The 20,213-nt window shown below is 35.1% G+C and overlaps 4 protein-coding genes across 5 annotated transcripts; 2 read left to right on the top strand and 2 right to left on the bottom strand.

Annotated features, from left to right (window-relative positions):
• The first annotated feature begins 33 nt into the window (after positions 1-33).
• POLD3 (DNA-directed DNA polymerase) lies at positions 34-4,622 on the top strand. The gene is made up of 8 exons (XM_022291495.2): positions 34-281; positions 978-1,033; positions 1,113-1,237; positions 1,643-1,802; positions 2,235-2,662; positions 2,789-3,247; positions 3,674-3,779; positions 4,233-4,622. Exons 1-8 carry the CDS (start codon positions 48-50, stop codon positions 4,366-4,368), a joined length of 1,704 nt encoding a protein of 567 aa, XP_022147187.2. The 5' UTR covers positions 34-47; the 3' UTR covers positions 4,369-4,622.
• A 1,408-nt stretch (positions 4,623-6,030) lies between these two features.
• Positions 6,031-9,924, bottom strand: LOC111014152 (uncharacterized). Of its 2 annotated transcripts, none has more exons than XM_022288819.2 (4): positions 9,759-9,924; positions 8,786-8,908; positions 7,120-7,239; positions 6,031-6,297 (listed from the first exon to the last, which is right to left on the bottom strand). In XM_022288819.2, the coding sequence occupies exons 1-4, from the start codon at positions 9,793-9,795 to the stop codon at positions 6,242-6,244; spliced, it is 336 nt and encodes a 111-aa protein (XP_022144511.1). In that variant the 5' UTR covers positions 9,796-9,924; the 3' UTR covers positions 6,031-6,241. The 2 variants fall into 2 exon arrangements, with proteins under 2 accessions (XP_022144511.1, XP_087975475.1); XM_088119349.1 differs by lacking the exon at positions 9,759-9,924 and adding an exon at positions 9,526-9,650.
• A 2,186-nt stretch (positions 9,925-12,110) lies between these two features.
• Positions 12,111-15,465, bottom strand: LOC111012863 (NHL domain-containing protein). Its single transcript, XM_022287163.2, has 7 exons — positions 15,086-15,465; positions 14,774-14,842; positions 14,485-14,652; positions 13,959-14,129; positions 13,505-13,714; positions 13,149-13,237; positions 12,111-13,032 (listed from the first exon to the last, which is right to left on the bottom strand). The coding sequence occupies exons 1-7, from the start codon at positions 15,156-15,158 to the stop codon at positions 12,370-12,372; spliced, it is 1,443 nt and encodes a 480-aa protein (XP_022142855.1). The 5' UTR covers positions 15,159-15,465; the 3' UTR covers positions 12,111-12,369.
• A 1,142-nt stretch (positions 15,466-16,607) lies between these two features.
• On the top strand, positions 16,608-20,011 carry LOC111011251 (uncharacterized). The gene is made up of 8 exons (XM_022284952.2): positions 16,608-16,767; positions 17,083-17,441; positions 17,632-17,859; positions 18,003-18,357; positions 18,446-18,573; positions 18,686-18,821; positions 19,320-19,580; positions 19,670-20,011. The coding sequence occupies exons 2-7, from the start codon at positions 17,098-17,100 to the stop codon at positions 19,557-19,559; spliced, it is 1,431 nt and encodes a 476-aa protein (XP_022140644.1). The 5' UTR covers positions 16,608-16,767; positions 17,083-17,097; the 3' UTR covers positions 19,560-19,580; positions 19,670-20,011.
• Positions 20,012-20,213: the final 202 nt, after the last annotated feature.

Raw genomic sequence — 20,213 nt, 5'->3', positions numbered from 1 at the left:
GAGGAAAAATAATAAGTAAAATAGGGAACAAAATGTAGGGACGAGTAATGGTTACAGAGCGGGTAAAAGAGGAGAGGAATCGAAAAGGTTGGGTTGGAAAATGGCGGGAAAGAGTGAGCTCTCGCTCTCGGGGAGGGAAACTCGTTGATATTTCTCTTCATCTCGCGCCTCTTATTCCCATCGTCGTCTTCCGATCTCTCACTTCAACGCAAATGGCCGAAATCGAAACCCTAGGCATACTCATGGACATCGAATCCCTCGTAACCGACAAGCTTCAAGTGGTAACTACCCTCCTTCCCTCGCTCTTCCTTCAAATTCTAGTTTCTTTCCCTTTGGTCTCATGGAGCCAGACTACTACTCTGATATTTTGAATTTCCTGCCGTACAAGTGTTCTAGTTAATTTTGATTGAATTTTTTGCCTCGTCGCTGTTTCCGATACGAACGTTTATGCCAATTATGTTGATGTGGGCTGGATTAACGGCGAGTTACTATTTTCTCGGCTATTGGCCTTGCAATCATTTGTAATCTGTGTCAGGTGTCGACCTATGCTGTTTATAGGCAGAGGCTTATCAGCAAAGAGTTTTTTAATTTCTTCGGCGAATTTTCTGTTCTATATGTTCTTTTTGTGCTTTCAATTATACTTGGGAGAAAGGAAGAAGTTTATGGGATGTTGATTCTTTCAATTAGACTAGATTATTGTCTGTATCGTTCTTCGTTCTCAAATCGCACCACCATCAATAAAGTGAATGCTTAAAGATGTAAAGTTGTTGGGGGTTAAATGAGTGATTTGGGTTTTTCTTCCAAGGACTGACTTGGCCAATGTTGTCTGAGGAGCTCTGCATCAGCTTCATAAGATCATTGTGTTTTTCCTCTAGTTTTGATGCACTTATTATTCAGAAGTGTAATTTTGTATTTGGGAGTAGCTTTTGTTTTTTGCTATCGAATACCTTCTAATTTTATTCTGCATTTTAACTCAGGTTTCCTACAAGTGGCTAAGTCGCAATTATTTGATATCTTCGGATACAGCAAAGAGGTTAGGATCTTGGCATAAAAAAATTGCGTGTAACTAGTTTGTCCTCATTCAATGTTTCTAATGTAGAGTTATTATGTAGGTTGCTTCGGGAATTTGTTGAAAAACATGAAAGTGGATTTGAGGTGGTTTATGCCTTGTCTGGATGGTTGAAGAATGATCCTCAAAGTTACCATATTAGGCTTGTTTCTGGTTCAGAACTTACTGGTTAGCTTCTAAGATGGTGCATGCTTTTCCTTGCCTCAATATATCTAGCGTGTTTTGTAGGAAAAGGGTTTGAATAATCTTAGCTATTACTTTCGCTTGCATTAGAAATTGTTTTTGTTTTGCAATAAAGCACTATACCATTTTAAATTTTTGCTATCTAGGTAGCAAGCATTATGCTTGTACTTAATTGGCACTTGATGCTAAGGGGTGGAAAAACCTTCTGAATTTGTTCGTATACAGTATATAGGAGTCTCTTGCAAGTGTTTCTGATGATGAACCAATCTCGAGAACTTATGGCGCATCATACTTTTTTTCAAGGAATCGTAACTGTTAGTTCCATATTCTTCATTTGGTAAGAGCCTAAGGGGACTCAATGGCTTCTGTTTTTCCTTAACTTCTGAACAGAAGCGAAGCAAGATTTTGATGGCACCTGCTCCATTCAAGTTTATAGCGTTCAAGCTTCCATTCCAAAGGATCCAGCCGCACTTTGGAATGCTGAATTTGTTCAGGCAGAAGAGCTCTTCAAGCAGCCCTACAGTGTTGACAATTGTTTGCGAGACAACAGGTTTTCTACATTTGGCTCAGTTAAATTTTGCACTGCAGTCAATGGGTTATTATCGATTTGTCTTGTATTTTTCTTTTCAGCAATTTCTTGGTGGTGGGCATGGGTTTGAACTTAGAATTTTTGTCTCACTTTGTCATAATTACTAAAAGGCTAGAAATATATCCTTTTGGCTGAAGGAGAATGAATATTAATTCGATCTTGATCCTTGTAGAGTGCAAAAGGGACTACACTGCATCCACACAAACCTCTTGATAATATCCATAATATTGATTTGGAATAATATATAGCAATGCACTTCCCCGACCTAATAATAATGGGTTTCTTTTCTCTTTGTAGTCGTGGCACTATTCAATCATACTAGGTCACTTGTAAGATTCTTGCTTGGCTCCTTATACCGCATTTTCCTCTTTTCCTGATGTTCTGCTTCTTTAGGTTCTGTGGGATTTCCAATTCATATGTCAAGCGCTGTATTGATGGGATGCCTGCAACCGCTGCAGCTCCTCAGCCAAAAAGTATAGTGGATGCAGAATCAACAAAAAAGAATACAATATGTCAAAATCCACAACTTCAAAAAGGTGAAATGCAAAAGCCTAGTCCTAATGTTGGTCTACAGGTTCCCACTGTGGTTAAAGAAGTCAAAGGTGAAGATAATGGTACAAAGTCTTTTCAGCAGGCCTCCAAGCCTACATCAGACAAAGTAAAGGTTTCTTCCTTACCTGCTAATAAGAAGAAAGCTCAAAGTGATAAAACCTCTTTCAACACTGGAGGTTCATTAACAAATTTATGGGGTCGTGTCCCTGCTAAGTCTAAGCTTAGTGACAACTATGGAGATGTCAATCGTGTCGTCGCAAACCCTACTGGTTGGTTTCCCCTCTTTCAAATTTTCGTATACTTATAATTGGACTGACTATGAAACACATGTTTGTTCGGAATGAAATTTTAAACAGCTATATTTATTTCTTTCTAACCCTTGGTTTTTGTTGCAGTATCTAGTGCAGAGGCACAAATTTGTGCACACGAAGCGGTACAGAATGTCAACAGTGATGATGATGACCAAGATGTAAATATCAAAAGGACTCCCAATGATAGCGGAAGGAAAAGGAGGGTTGTTCTTGATTTCTCGGATGATGAAGATTTCGATGATGCAGTAAATTTGGCATCACCTGAATATCCGAAGGGTCAATCATGTCTAGATCAGAAGCAAAACACAGAATTGCATAAAGAAAAAGTGAACAATGATGAACAACTGAAGGTGGAAGAAATAAGTGAATCCAAACAATCATCAGTAGGAGAAAAACACCACCATTCCTCTGCAGAGAAAAATGAAGTTTGTGCTCATGAAAATGACACTAATGAGAGAGAGAAACCAACCGGTGCTGCTCCAGCTTCACCACCTAAGAGGAAAAAAGTATTGAGGACAAAAATTGATGAGCGTGGGAGAGAAGGTATGCTTATATCTAGCCTGCCTTCTTTATGCGGCTTGGTTTAATGCAATTTATTTCTTTTGGAGTATGTTAGAACTCGCCTCCCTCCAAATGATGGATATAATTTTTAGTTTTTAACTGCCCACTACATGTTTGTTTTACATTTGTGTTTCTGGAAGGGAATGTAGCTCCCATTTTCCCATGTTGAAAGATTGCTTTCAAAGGAGCACCAAATGGTTAATAGGCGGAGCAATAAATGTCTTTTGGTGCATGTAAATTTTGTTTTATTGCCTACTATTTTCATGTGCAGAAAGAGATTTTGGCTAACAGTACATGATAATTTGGGAAGAGGTTTTCTTTTGGCTAATACATGATGATGTAGTAAAATTAATTTAACTTTTATATATTTGTCTTGTGCTTTATTCAATTTCTTTCCAATTTTACCAGTAAATGAGGTGGTTTGGGAGGGTGAAGAGCAGGAACAGAAGAAGGATGATGTCGGTTCAATGAAGAAATCTGATCATAAAGCAGCTGAGGCTACTACTACAAACAGGTTAATTCTGATATCATGTCTTTCGGTATAAGGAGTTGTCAACTCCTTTTCTTCCATTCAATATATTATCCATCAAATTATATTTTGTGATAGCCTAATATTCTATCATCTACTTATGTTCCGTTTCATTCATCATCTTTGAGGGTTTCCAGTTTTTGGAAGTATAAATATCGAGTGATAGACGTACATAATTGCCATTACTTGAAATAGAGAACTTATCTTCAAAATATAAACAGAAGCCGAAAAGGCCTTCTAGCTTCAAAGCTCTATGATTGTTACTCTTCCACCAACAACAATATGATTAAAACCATCAGTTGAATGTATAGAACAGAGTACGGACAATGACTGATTGTACCTTGCTTTACTCCGTTTAAGTATATTCCTTTGTCTTTTCTTGCTGAAACTTTAATCCGTCATTCAATAAGATTTGAGTTTTTGGGTATTTTAATCCAGGCCTTCTGCGGCTAAAAAGTCACCAGCTTTGGGCAGTAGTGCTACAAATCCAGGAGTTAAAGCAGGAGCGAAAAAGGGTGGAAATGCGACTGGTCCTAAACAGGGAAATATTCTTTCCTTTTTCAAGAGGGTTTGAGGAACATCGATGGAGCGACTCTGTAAAGGAATAGTAATGTAATATTTATGATCTCTAGCTTTCTTTACTCTCTTTTTGTTCCTTGTTCTATTGATGTGGAATTGAATTGAAAGAGCAGATTGTTGATACATATGCAAAGCTAGGAATTGACGTTGGTTCTCCTGAAACTTGGAAGTTGCAGTCAGACATCATTGCATCTTATTTTTATGAAGAAAATGGTAAGTAGAGGTGGTGCTAACCTTATTTATAGTTCATCTTTAGAGAAGAGAATAGTTGATATTTCCTTATCGATCATGAACTGAACGGTTCAATTTAAATGGTAATTTGCATGAGGGTATTTGTTGTGTCATGTGTTTGACTGTACTCGGTTAAACCAGACTTCTCACTTCTCTACCCCTTTTTCCTAAGAATATTACAAAAGTATGGGGTGGAGTCTTTTTTTTTTTTATTATTTTTTTTTTCAATTCAACCTGAGAAAAGAATACATGTCAATTATCGTTAAGCTATATTCATGTTATCGAGTTATGCTCAAGTTGGTTAAGGTAGATATGTTTTAATTACTAAATTATAATCGGGTTACTAAATTATATTCGGGTTAACTTGACTTATTTTCAATTAGGTGTGTATTTATATAGTTTTGGACTTCTTTTTTTCCGTGTAACATGTGAGGCGGAGATTCAAACTCACAGACTTTTAGTTTGATATAGTGTCTTAACTGGTTGAGCTATACTTACGTTTGTGCGTAGATTTAAACTTTGATTTTTTTGGAAGATATATACATTAACCAATTGAATTATGTTTCGATTATTATATTAATTGAATTATGTTTAGATTATTATATTTTGTTAAGTTTGGTTACTATATGTCAATTTTGATTGAAAATTAATGACAGGAAAAAGTTTTGAGTCAGCATTTAGTCTTGCGAACATTTTTGTTGGCAAATCTAGGTCTTTTTCTGTCAAAGAATAATATTCATTAATGACAATAGGCGATTAAAACTAATCAATAAAGCCAAAGGGGAAAATGAATTTTTAAAAATATTGAAACCAAATTGACACAGATGATAGTATAACATGAAATACATAATTTAATTTGTAAGTTACAAAAGTTCATGGCAATTTTAGTGTCAATCATCTGTCAAAATATTGTCTAAAAGACGCGATGGAAGATTAACCAATGAAATCAAGTTTATTATTTCTTGTTTATAATATTTTTCAAATCATAAATAAAAATATTATTTAATATTACTTTTTACTTCTAAAATACAAAATAAATATTTTAAAAAATGTAGAATGTTTTGATTTTTTATTTTCATATAAAACTTTTTTAAAATTTAAGATTGTAAAAAATAAGAAATAAAAAATTATTATCAAATATGTTTCTTTTTCTTTTTTCAATAAAAATGAAAGAACAAAAACTATAGACAGAAAATATGAAACGATAAACAATAATCAATAACATTATCAAACGAAGTGTAACTAGCCCGGCAAAAGGCCAACACAACATTAAAACTCCTGTCTAAGCAACTCCATCCTTTGGTTGCGTCTTCAAGTGAATCATCAGTAAGAAACCAGATTTTTCTAAAGCCAATTCTCATATTATCTCCTGCTTTTGAATGATACATATATATGGAGGAATAGGGGGAGGGGGTTCTAATTTGACTCAATTCCAAATAGATATTTCATTGATTTCATTTGATCAAATCAAACTTACAGCAAGTTGGTGCAAGTCCAATTGATCAATGTGGAAAATCTTCATAATCACAGACTGTAATAAACATTTGAAAGGGAGTAATATTGTAATATACATGATTTACAATCAATTTTCCAACACAAAACACACAACTCCTCACCTCTCCGGTACTACTTACTTCTCAAATCAAGTTGGTTGGCTCGCTCAAAACATACTTGGGCAATTCGTATTTTGCACCTGCAATTAAATACCACCAAAATTTAAGCAATTTATACAATATGGAAAAAAAAAAAAAGGGAGCATTAGGAAGATGATACACCCCTATAATGAAAATGTCTAGTCCTATGAAGGAAAAAGGGTACGGTAGTATTTTGCTGAAGTGAATTTAGAGTGGAGGGGAGGGGACCATCTGTGAGATCCAAAGAATATTAGTTTAGGGTAAGTTTGAATCTGAGAGCATTCTTTTTGAGGAATTCAGGACCCATTTGGTAACGTTGTTTCTTGTATCTCGTTTCCAATTTTATTAAGAATAATAAGCATTTTTGACAACTACTTATGTTTCTAGACATTCTTACAGAAATTTTAGAAAAACATAAACAAGTTTTTCGTTTCTGGTTCCTGTTTCCAATTTGTTCCAACATAAATAAAAACCTTGTTTTATCATTTTTGCATCTGTGGGTGGATTCTATTTTCCTTTATTAAAAAAGAGGAAACATAAACAAAAAGACATGAACGTTACCAAACAAGTACTTAATATGTACATGCCCTGTGAGAGAGGCAAGTAGCTCTTGAAACTCTCTTAGATATTGCCATAAATAAATTAGTTTCTATCACCTCGGGATAATTTCATACTCGTGATATTCATTAAATATAATAAGATAAAATACTATTTCTAGCTTCCCAAGACAAATACAATATATTATTAACTTACTTTTACCAAAGCAATAGACCCTAGATCCAAGAATTATTATTTATAGGGTAGAATGTAGACATATTATTAAAAGTTGTGGGGGTATTTTTGGATTTTAAAAGAACTAGAGTGGGGGCCAGGTTTACTACCTCTCTCATCATAACAAATTGTTAAATCGGCACTCTGTACAATGACCCCTGCACTATCCACAATTGCTTGTGCCAGCGTTAGATCAGCTTCAGCAGCAGCTCTAAGGGCATCCCAGATCTCTAGTGTTCACAAAATAAGAATTTTTTTTAATCGTTTCAGAATGCAGATTAACAATACAGAACAGAACAAGATATGAGGATAGTAATTTGCTCATTGAACCATTTGAATCCTACAGCATGCACTCGGCTTCATAACTGTTAGATGTCAACATAAATGATTAAATTTACTCAAACCCATAAGCTCAAGTTTTTTGGTTCATTGATCGTTCAATCGTGTTTAAAAATAACCAAATTGCAATTTTCATAGAGCATCTGCTTATACTAAGAGAAAACTAACATTCAATTTAGAACTGATAAACTCTTAGGACCAATAATGGATATGATGCCAACAAACTCAAATTAAGCTTAATATCTAGCATGAGAGTAATTTCTGTAGCTTTGCACATCAAATCACAGAATACAAAACTTGACATGAGAACATCTGTCAACTGGGTAGCAGCATAGCATTCATATAATTTTTCTCAATGTGGAAGTGTGACACATAATAACAGCTAAATCTTTTCGAGTGTAGTTATGAACTCTCGCTGCTAAGAACCAACTAGTAGTTGTGATTTATTAACACTCCATGTGTAATGTAAATGCCCATTGTCTAGTGAAAACTTCTTCTAAATATTCTAACCTCGGCAACTGAACATCTGAAGAGATGCAAATGCATGAAACAAAATGTGAAACTGAAACTGAACTTAAAGCCGCCTTAGATGTTGATGACAATTTCTCCCACTTGCTTCATTACGACATAATAATTAAATCCTCTTTCATCATTACAATGGCCAAAATTAGGTAAGGTTTTTTTGGCATACTTGTAGGACCAAAAAATCAGCATCCTCATTCTTTTGTCATTACTTCATATTCCTGCTCTTCCCACTTTCATTCTAGTATTGGTTACCTTCATACACTACAGATGATATATTGATCATTTTTCATAAAGATCAGGCACGCACATAGGCAGTGCATTTCTTTTTAGTTATACTCCATTGAAGTTGACACTCTGCCGAACATAGGATAATTTAACTAGAGGTCTAAAATTTGTTCTATGCGTTATCTGTTTATGGTTCAGAACTAGGAGAAAAATGGTGGACCTTCATACTGAAGAACTCACCAACACACACTCCTAAATAGAAGTATTTCTACTGGAATTTGGTCACCCCGGCTACCAAATCTTCTAATGATGAAGTGATGGAAAATACTCGTTAGCATAGTTTAAATAGAGACCACCTCTAAAAGGTCCAGAATGCAAAAGGAATTTCTTTTCTAATAAAAGTTCCAAATCCTCATACAATATTGCGGCGTGCCAAATATGTTGGATACTTCTCAAGAACTAATTAGGCAAGGAATTCTTTACAGACATGACAATAAGAAGTCGCATAAAATCAGTGCAGTCATCTTTCTGGATCATAAATTTACATGACCATGAAGAATTTCATTTAGCAACGCTAGTTTCACTTGTTTATAAAATATGATATATAGATCGACTAATCTGCTCATAATCATAACAGACACCCAGTAATTATGTTTAAGACCCAAATAATTAACTTTAAAATATTACCTTTTCTGCCACCATAGTGAGGTGCAGTATCCCAAAATTCATCACGCATCTGCACAAGCTCTGTCTTCGTTATTGGCTGGGGATGCTTCCAAGCTTTAGGCTTCCGAATTTTTTTCACAGGCCCTGAATTAAAAAGAACCTTCCAGTGAATAAAAGGATGGTATGAGTTCCTTATAACTATTGGCCTTAGCATCTGATGAACAATGACTGCAGAAATAAAGTTCAAGTGCTTGGATTTAATCAGAAAAATAAAGGCACGATGGATGACAGAACTTATCACATTCGACATTACAACATAAGAAGAAGGGACCAAGGTTGCAACCATGTTAACATTAAATTCTCCACTACCATGAGAATTATAATGAACACTTAAATCTTCAAGTCAAAAGTTACAACTGTTTTTGAATCTCAATTCCACCCCGGGATCGAGATAATTAACACCTCACTTCAGAGGCGGATGAGTACAAACAATTAGCCCCCTAATTCGGAAGCCGCAACAAAATAGTGGAGATACACCAAACAATTTCCAATTAAAACTCAAGCAATCGAATCAAGTACAATAACTAAATGAGAAGCGAATTTCAGCTCTTCAAGACCAATAGTTACATGCTCAAGAAGCTGCAAACTAAATATCCTAAAACGAAGAGGCAAATTAAACTCGGAGAAAAACCAATCATCCAATATAATCCTAAAAAGCAATCAGTGAACCAAGAACACTAAAATGCCAAGAATCTATTTACTTGACAATAAAGACGGTTCAAATCCACAAATTCTCATCTCGCATTCCACACACGCTTAACCCAACACGATTAGCTACCCATTCAAAGTGGCGCCGCCGTCGTATTCATCTCAGAATCGAAAACGTAAAAGAACTCAGAATTAAGCATGAGATGGAAGATGAAATCCGTCATTTCCCAGAAGAATCCCGGGAAACAAACGGAATACAAAAAGTATGTTAAGAGGATAATCTCACCGTCGCCTTTGGCCTGCGACGATCCGGCACAACCCATTATAGTGAGCAAAATTAAGGACAAAAGAAACCTGAAATAAGAAGAAGGCAGATTTGGAAGGAAAAATGAACAGAAGCAGAAGCTTCGTTGAGAGTCCAAAAAAGTCAAAACCCGAAGCTCCGCCGGCAAGACGAGTCCCTGCGGTTTTTATTTCAATTATTTTTTTTATTTTTTTAATCAACTTTTTATTTTTTTAAATAATTTAAAAGAAAAAAAACGTAGTAATTACTCAATTTTGTGTTTAAGAAGAGGAAATTTTCTCTCTTTATTTTTCAAACAAATATGAAACCGTAATTAAAAAAATTGTAGTTTAATTTCTATTTTTATTCATTTTAGTGGTATATTCATAAAATATTTCATTATCTTTTCTAAAATAAAATTTATATACCTGAGTGATTTGATAAATTTTTTTTTAATAAAATAAGATATTTTTATGGAGGAAGAAATGCCACTTGGACTATATTTGAATACATTTTCCATGGATGAAGACTTGATAATTTATTATGATTCTTTTTTTAATACAACATGTTGGGAGTTCGAACTCACCATCTCTTAGTTGGAAATAGGTGACAATTACCGCTGACCTATGCTCGATTTGGCAATAATTTATTTTGATTCTAAGTGTTATTTGGATTTATTTTGATATTTATAATTATTAAAATTAATTTTACAAATGTTGTTATAAATTGACTAATAATACTATATTATAAAGGTATCGAATTCAAATAATAATAAAAACAATAAGATTCCACACTTGTTGTGAGATAGATTTTTACAATGAACCCAAAAATAGGCATTATATTATAATATTAGGAATGAGATTCTCTAATAATTATTATAAAAAATTACAAGGTTGACATTTATTTTGCCATATTTTTTGTTTTCTTTTTTTCTTTTTAAATGTGATGCTCCCCTTTTATTTTTTTAATTTCATTGAGTTTTCCATCTTTTTAATCTATGTTTTAATGAGCATTGAACAATTATTGATGGTAGAACTAAAAGAACAATTATTAATGGTGTTTTTTACTCTCTAGGACAACAAAGTCCAAAAGTTAAAAAGCATTCCAAACCATGTCTCAATTCAATTTTCAATTTTTTTTAGTAATATATATATATATATATATATATATATATATATATATATATATATATAAAACCTTTTATTGAGATCTAAAAATAAATGTAAGTTTTCTTAACCTTACTTACATTTCAAAATACGAGTTAGAGTAGTGATACTGGAAAGTGTAGAAGTAAATACGAGGATCGGAGCATGCTCGTATATTTGCAAATAGAATTCTTTAAGTGATATTTAAATATCTATTTATGAATTTGTATAATATTTATTGACAAATGTACAACTCCTGATATGATACCGATACTCACCCAATATAATAAAATTGAAGTATATAACATGACCAAACTTACATTGAAAATATTCATAGTGTAAATAAATGATAAGGTGATTAAAAAGGAAAAAGAAGAAGAAGAAGGGTGAAATTTAATAACTTTTCAATTTAACCTGAATCAAAAGTGTCACATCCTCATCTTTTTTCATACCATGCCATTCTTGCCCATCATCTAAAAAAAAGGGCAATAACATAGTTAGGTTGATCCTACTTTTGAACTGTAAAAGCAAAATTGTCAAATTCCAAAGGCCAAGTGGCAAACTTGTCAATTTAAAAAAGGTAACAAGATTGTGAAAATGGTGTTGGAAAAGATATTTCTAGATTAATAATTATGTAATTAGGTTATAAATTTATAATTTAGTATCACATGGTTGGGTGGATACGACACTTTAACAAGGTCGATGATTTTATATTCGTTCAACTAAAATATATATACTATATAAAAGATGTAAAAAACAAATTGTAATGAATTAGTATCAACAATATGCAGTAATTATGATTAATTTGATAGTTTTAAATAAAGCAGGGTTGATAAAAAAGTTGAATCCCACGAATAAGATGATGAAGAAATAAGAAAAATTATAAAATAGTCAATGAAAATGAAACAAAATTGACGAAATAATGAAGAACAATGAAATTGATGAAGTTTTTGGGAAGAAATGAGAATTTTTGCCAAAACGAGCACAACTCAACCGATGACCACCCACCTTAGGAATTAATTTCTATAAGTTTCCCGATACTAAATTTTGTAGGGCCAAGTACTCCAATGCGCACAAGTTGGCCTGTGCCCAGAAAATATATATTTCTGTCATAGAATAATTGTCAACTCAAGGATCATCTTGTCTTTTTGAGTTTACAACTTCTAACACCTGATAGGAATCTATGAAGAATATTAACAAAGCAGCAGCATCAAAAAATTTGTGGGTTCATCAAAATGACCATTAATTCTCAAGAGTAGCAACAAGCCAATGTAAAATTTGGCCTACATTAAATGGATACAAAAGGATAACACATGCTAAAAGAAGACATTGAAGCTCAATCTTCAAGTTTCTTCATAATCTATTCTTCAAGAATGTTCATCCATCTTCTTTGAGGAAGTTAAAAAGTTGTAAAAAACTTGCAGAAAACTGAGGTCATCTGTGTACTCCCGGCTTTATAGTCAAGATAATCAGAAATGGAAGCTGGAAGAATCAAATCTGTACTTATTCCTGAAGTTGAACTGGCCAAACTTCGCATCGCTATAATCCGTCTTCATCTCTGCAGGTTTCGGTTCAGCACTGAGTACGGCCGCTAAAAGTTCCGACCCTTTTTCTTTCTGTCGATGTCTTGATCTATCCTTCTGGCCTTTGGACCTACTATGCGAGGAAGAGACCAAGCTGGACCCGTAAAACTCGGCGTACTCTTGTTGTCCTGAATGGCTGTGCTTGTTTAAGAGAGAGGGAGGGGTCTTGGAACTGCTTGACTTCATTTTTGGTGGCTTCATTTCATCAGATTTGGCATGAGCATTTGAAAAAGAGGCATGCTTGGTTTCGGAGGTAGGAGTGATAATTCTCTTTTTCAAGGACACATTGTTTTTTATTTCATCTTTTGGCATCTTGAGAGCATCTTTCAGAGGGGTAAGACCTTTCTTGTGGTTCTCATCTGATCTAAAGTAGGAGGGAACAAAGGATTTGAGGTTGTCGGGCAATGTTTCGATTAGTTGCTTGGAAAGTTCCATAATGGCCCGTCCAAATGACACCCACCATGTTTCCTCTTTCATGTGGTCTACAAGCTGAGTGTGTTTTCCCTTGCTCGGTTCTTTAGTTTCGGTATCCGAGTGTTCACTCTGCATCTACGGACAAGAAACACGAGATTTCAGAAGGTGATGGTGGCTGGGAGGCATCGAGCATTGATGAAAATTCTTTCAAGGATAAGCGGAGGGAATTAAAGATCTTGATATGAACTTACCATAAGAGTGAAGAATGACAGCCCAAATCCATGTTGAAGCATATACGTAACGTATCCGACGAAAAGAGCACCGATGAACATTGCGACATCTGCAAAAGGTTCGTCGGTGAGGAAGGAAAGGAACAGTGCAGTAGCATTTAACGTCGATAAAAGGTTGAGGAAATTTTATGCAGTGATAGCGTATAATTGATTAAATTTTTTACAGACTACTGCCAATTTTATTATAGTTCATTCATCAGGATGAATGTATTTGGATCGAGCTAGTAGTTCATTCATGTTGTATATCAAACATAAGTTACATAACATGATCGAACTATTGACTTATGTTTATTGACTTATCAAACATAAGTCCAAACCTGAGGTAGAAACTGAGCCATATTGATTATCACAATCCTCCTTGTTAAGAGATATTTGACGGAGTGCAGCGTTTCCTCTATCAACGACCAACAACGAACAGCTACGCCGGACATATATGATATCAAAATCGTTCGAAAACTTTGCTTCCTCCCCAGGCCCATCACTATAGCCTGGAACATTAGTCTTGCCTCCTGCAATTGTTGTCACACCTGCAAAATAATTCTTTACTTGAGAATGTTCTATTTGTACAAATGTAGTACCTAGTACTTCTACAGTTCTACTTCCACATTAAAGTTCATTTGTGGTCCAAAATTTTCAATAATAAGGGCAAGAGGATGCACTTGATTTTGAAATCACGACACTTTCTGCATCTCGAGAAAGCGCAGGGTATGATACTTAAACTATTTAGGGAGTTCAGGGTGGGGCAGGGTAAGGAAGACTAATTGTAGGTACCAGAATCAACAATCTTTCTGATGGCAAGGTTTGAGGTATCAGCAACATACACGTTTCCGTTATCATCCAAAGCTACGCCTTTCGGATGATTGAAACGAGCATCACTTGGTTTCCCATCATCATGCCCTTTGTAGCCCTGGAAAGACCCGGCAACCAATCTTGCTCTACTATCTGAAAAGGCAATAGTTTCTATACAGTTACAAAACCCAGATGAGTAAACAACACCATCACCAATACACCACCTATAAATGCTTCCATCACAGATGAGCTTTAGTAGGAAACATTGACATTGACCACTCCTATTAATTCCAGAGGCGGCAATAGAACACCAAACTTCACTAATGTAGTTTCGAAACCATTTTACAGCAGCAACTTTTCTTCGACAATCATATAGACAACATAGCGAATTAAACATAGATGCAACAAAATTGATGAAAATATTTAGCAAGTTGGGACGAAACTGCCTGTCTCTTAAGCAAAATGGAAGTTTATATTTCACAAATGGAGAAGATAGAAATGAGCATACATCGAGATAATGGCGGAGAAACCTTGACAACATTGCTACTAAGCAAATCAACAGCGAAGAGTTCACCGTCCTCCGAGACACGTATCTTATGAGGAACCATTCCAATTTCATTTCCCTCTACAATAGTCTCAACTAAGTAACCACTCTCAAACTGAATAGCATTCCCATCTGTAAGAAGCAAGCAACCCACCCCTCGTTAAAACTTGGTCAGATTACAGCTAAAGTATACAAATACAAACATTTTGCACAAATACTGCCGAACAAATTCAAATGGGTACTGCAAAATAACCTGGTTGAGGAGTTTTGGAAGAAGACCCAGTCCATTTAAGAAGAGAAGACAAGTGCCTTGCCAATGGTCCTGAGTAATCAGAATAATAACAATCACAAAGAGGTTGAATGATCCAAACAATGTTAAAGCTGAGAATATAGACATCAAGTATGCAGTAGAAATTCAAGAAAATACCCATAAGAAACAACCAATGGAGAATTCTGACCGTTTTATTTAGTCATTTGGGGAAGGAAGACATATTTCACTGAAGAGATTAAAGAGATTCAAGCATATCCAGAGGTAAATAGCCTAATATAGGAGGAACCCACTTACCAGAAGGAGCAGAATCAGCTTGGAAACTAACGATTGCTACTACATAAGCGAGGAAGACAAGGGGATTTCTCATGGTTTGCTGAACAACCCAGTGTTGAAAAATAAGAGAGATTTAGAGTTCCAGCTTCTGCTTCTGTTCTTGTAATTTTTCCTACATGGGAAGTTTTGGAGTCGGCTGAAATTTGAAAGGGGCTTGAGATTTTGGTTAGTTGAGGAGATGGGGTTTTAGTTTGGTTCTTCTATCTGGGAACTTGAGGGAATCTCGCCGTTCAGTTCTTCAGAGAGGCATCTTTTTGCCCACTTTCGAAATCTTTACATTCCTTTAGTTTTTCCCTCGCTTTCGTTTTCTTGTATGGGTTATTGTGAAAACTCGAAACAAATATTGTGTGTAAAGGATTAAGGGAATATTTGTGTGCGTATTTTTCTGAAAGTTGTTTTTTAAGAACTGTTCTTTAAATTAGTCTTTTGAAACCTTTCTTCTTTTTGTCCAAACTCTGTTTGGAAACAATCTTTTTCTTCTGAATGATGGTGTTTTTCCCCTGGTTGACAGTAATATGTAAAATATTTATAAATGAGTGAGAAAAATGTTGTAATACTTTTATTCCAAGAATCTTAGGGTTGTTCTTGGAGTATGTACATTTATGATTATTTTGTTTTTAATTTTTCAAAATTTATGATTATTTCTTCATGTATGTTTTAAAAAATCTGGTTTTTTGTTTTTTAAATTTGGCTAAAAGCACAAATGTGTTTCAAAAAGTAAAGGGTAAACATCATTTTAATTTTCAAAAAACATAAATCAAAATTATTTATTAATTTATTTATTCGTCTTGGTTTAAATAAAACAAAGGGATGAATTAGAACTTTTAACTGGTAGAAAAATTCACCGTCATGTTTAATATTAAGGAAATGACTATATTTCAATTATTATTGAACTGTACTTATATTGGTTGGGTTAACAATCTATCAAAATAATTAAATTAAGACAATAAATAAAAATCAATGTCTACTCACATTTACAATATTACATTCTCAAGATTTAAATTATTGAGTTAGGTTGAGAATATTTTTATCAAATCCAATCCAACACAGTCAAATCTGTAGTAAAAAAATTTTAATTTTAATAATTTTTTAACCACCAAGGCGAAGTTTTTTTTTTTTTTAATCAGTGAAGAAATCAGTATTCTTCTATAGCAGACTGTCGAATTATCACAATCTTAAAACCATTTAAAATTTTCGAAAAATAAAAAACACTGCATTATGAATATCATCTACAGCATTTTAAATCTAAATATTTAAAGATAAACTAAAAATATAAATTAAAAAAAAAATTTTGAATATGAATATAAATCAATGTTTCCACGAGATCGGTCCCCACCCGTGACGTTGGAGTCAAAAAGGTCTTCCATACGTCAGCGATTCATCTTACGTGGCGCGTAGTTATTGGCTACGATGTCGTGTTCCGAATGCCACGCGAACTCCTAATTTGCAGTTCTAACGGAATACGGATAAGGAGAAAGGTTTCGGTAATGGCTATAAAATGGCAGCGGATTCGTATCACTAAGTTGAACAATTTCATATTCACTTTGCAAATTATCTCCGGTTTCGATTTCTGTTTAGTCGGCGTTTTTGTTCAGATTCAGTCCACTCCTCCGTATCTTGCCGTCTCTGAAGATTTTATTCCGGTATGTTTCTATAGCGGTTCTTCTTTAATGGCTTTTCTTTTGACTGGTTCTACAAGAGTTCAAGAATCAATGCTGTTACACAATGCCAATGAATAATGTTTGCCTTTAGCCGAGTGATCATTGTTTTTGTTTGATTTCCGAATATGAAGTGTATTGGATTTCATGTATTTCTATGCGAATGCGTGTTTTACTCTTTGGTTCGCTTGTTACTTCAATTTAGAATGCCAGGATGTTAGTGTCTGTTATTTGTAGATTTTATCCTTGATGAGTTTGGAGGAAGAAATAGCATTGTAAATTGCTTCTTTGTTTGGGCAGATCGAATAAAAGAAGATGGGGGGTGGATTTCGAGTTCTTCACTTGGTCAGACCGTTTCTTTCGTTCCTCCCAGAAGTTCAGAGCGCTGACAGGAAAGTTCCATTCAGAGAGAAGGTTATTTATACAGTGATTTCGCTTTTCATTTTCTTGGTTTGTAGCCAACTACCTCTGTATGGCATACACTCCACAACGGGAGCAGATCCGTTTTATTGGATGCGTGTGATTCTTGCTTCAAATCGTGGCACTGTCATGGAACTTGGAATAACCCCCATTGTCACATCTGGGATGGTGATGCAGCTCTTAGTTGGGTCTAAGATCATTGAAGTTGACAACAATGTGAGAGAGGACCGCGCACTCTTGTAATTCTCTGGGCCTTAATCTATAATTTTCAGTTCATAGATTCTTTTCAACGCCCCTCATTCCCATTTTACTTTTAGTTTGTCTCTAAAATGCTTAGTGACTGTGAGATTTGTTTTTGTTGCTCTCCAAGATAATAATGTAAATTTTATAGTTTATTCTTCATTTGATGATTCTTCTTTTGCTCTATAGAAATGGGGCACAAAAATTGCTCGGTATACTCATAGCAATTGGGGAGGCGGTTGCTTATGTTCTCTCTGGCATGTACGGCAGTGTTGATCAACTTGGAGTGGGCAATGCCATTCTTATTATTGTTCAGCTCTGTTTTGCTGGTATCATCGTCATTTGTTTAGATGAGCTTCTTCAGAAAGGATATGGCCTAGGCTCTGGAATTTCCCTCTTTATAGCTACCAATATCTGGTGACATTCTTAACTTTGCTTTTGACGTTTCATTTCTATACTGTTTGTTCTTGCAATTTCTATGCTCCTTGCTTCTACCCTGCACATCACCTTGTTTCTAAATTCTAAGCATTAAAAACCTTGAATTGCTCTTTAATTTGCAGTGAGAACATTATTTGGAAAGCATTTAGTCCCACTACAATCAATAGTGGACGAGGAGCTGAATTTGAAGGAGCTGTTATTGCTCTATTTCATCTGCTGATAGCTCGGTCAGACAAAGTTAGAGCACTTCGTGAGCCATTTTACCGACAAAATCTTCCCAATGTCACAAATCTGCTTGCAACAGTTTTTATCTTTTTAATTGTGATCTACGTCCAAGGATTCCGGGTGGTTTTGCCTGTGAGGTCAAAGAATGCCCGCGGACAACAAGGTTCATACCCAATCAAGCTGTTCTACACTTCCAACATGCCAATCATTCTACAATCTGCACTTGTATCAAATGTTTATTTCATCTCTCAGGTAGGTCAACTTTTTGCATTAAATGCAGGACTCCTGGTGAATTAGTGATGCTTTGCCATCTAACTAATCATTTTGTGAATCTGCACAGTTGCTGTACAGGAAGTATGGTGGAAACTTTCTCGTGAATCTTTTGGGTATATGGAAAGAATCTGAGTACTCATCTGGTCAATCTGTTCCCGTGGGTGGTCTTGCCTATTATATAACTGCACCATCGAGGTCATTCTAATTTTCTTATTCCTCGTCAAATCAGTTCTTTCTTTCTCTTTTTCTCAGCAATCAAGTTAATGATTTCATTCTAACATTTGATAATTGTTGCATCTTTTTGCAGCTTGGCTGATATGGCAGCCAATCCTTTCCATGCCCTGTTCTATCTTATTTTTATGCTGTCTGCATGTGCTCTTTTCTCAAAAACTTGGATTGAAGTATCAGGATCTTCTGCTCGAGATGTTGCTAAGCAGCTTAAGGTACTCGGTTTCTAAAATGTCAGATGTTATTCGGAACTTTAGATGTCCACTTTTTTTCAAAATGCTTGTCATTTATAGTTCCAAGATCTTTATCATCAAGATCTCTATATTCTAGTTGAACTGAAAATTATTTTTCTTCTCACCGAGATAATTAAGCATCAGAGAAACATTTGAACCTTAGGAATTTAAGTCGAGTGCATTTGAATCATGTTAGTTCAAGATATCATAGAAAGTTTATTAAGACGCAAAATACTCTTGCCGATGGCGCTTTCACTTCCTCTGAAGGTTTTCTGAGCTAAAGGTGGGAGAGAGAGAGAAGTCAGAAGTGTTCAAATGCCCTATTGTTGATTGGTGGTTTACATCATGAGTTGAAAATAGAGCTTGTTGTGTGATCTTGCGTGAAAAGATAAATCCTTTAACAGCTTAGTTCAAGTAACAACTTATGGAGATTAGCTCCATTTTCTGAAAAATGTTGTTCATTGTATATGATGATTTCAGGAACAACAAATGGTGATGCCTGGTCACCGCGAATCGAACCTTCAAAAAGAGTTGAACCGCTACATACCGACTGCAGCAGCATTTGGAGGCATCTGCATTGGTGCACTCACCGTGTTGGCTGATTTTATGGGCGCAATTGGTTCAGGAACAGGAATTCTTCTTGCAGTCACAATCATTTACCAGTATTTCGAAACTTTTGAAAAGGAAAAAGCCAGCGAGCTTGGCCTTTTTGGCTTCTAGCCATCTTCTTGCACTTAAAAGGTTGGTAATTGGTAATAGAAATTAACACCCTTTCATTTTCCACTCTCTGGTGCCATGACTAATGAAGGTGGACAATTTTGTTACAACAGATTGAGGATGGATGGATGGATGGAGATCTCTGGTTAAATGTCAAAGCGCCGTTGCACCGGGCTGGAGCGCCGTGTTTGATCTCACATCCACTTGAACTACTGTGTATTTTCTTGATATCAATTCAGCTCCATGGTGGGTCAAAGCTTACTGGGAACCTGCTCTGGATGATGTAGAAGGTTAAAGTAGGATGCTGAGTTAGCTTTGCTTGTAGATGAACTTAGTATATTCTGTTCAGCTTCACTCTAAATTCTAATCTTAGAAGATAGGCACCACCCTGTAAATGAGCTGTACTGGAAAATTTAAAATTTTGCACCTTTGAAATGATACTTATGGTTGAACAATCCTTGCCTTTACACCAACACAGCTCTTTATATTTCGAAGAACATGCCAAATCTCTCTCTTTCGATATTTCTCTCTATTGTTAGTCAAACGTTGGCATGAGATAGATGCTGAATAATACCTATGAGATGCATTTAAAAATGGTGTACAGTCGATGCAATATAGATCATGATGAATGATAGACGGTGTGTATGTGTCATTTAT

The sequence above is a fragment of the Momordica charantia genome, assembly GCF_013281855.1.
Source record: "Momordica charantia cultivar OHB3-1 chromosome 11 unlocalized genomic scaffold, Mcharantia_2.0 BLBB01000011.1, whole genome shotgun sequence".
NCBI lineage: Eukaryota > Viridiplantae > Streptophyta > Magnoliopsida > Cucurbitales > Cucurbitaceae > Momordica > Momordica charantia.
Note: the sequence above shows the minus strand (reverse complement) of the source record. Positions and strands in the feature narration are given on the sequence as shown.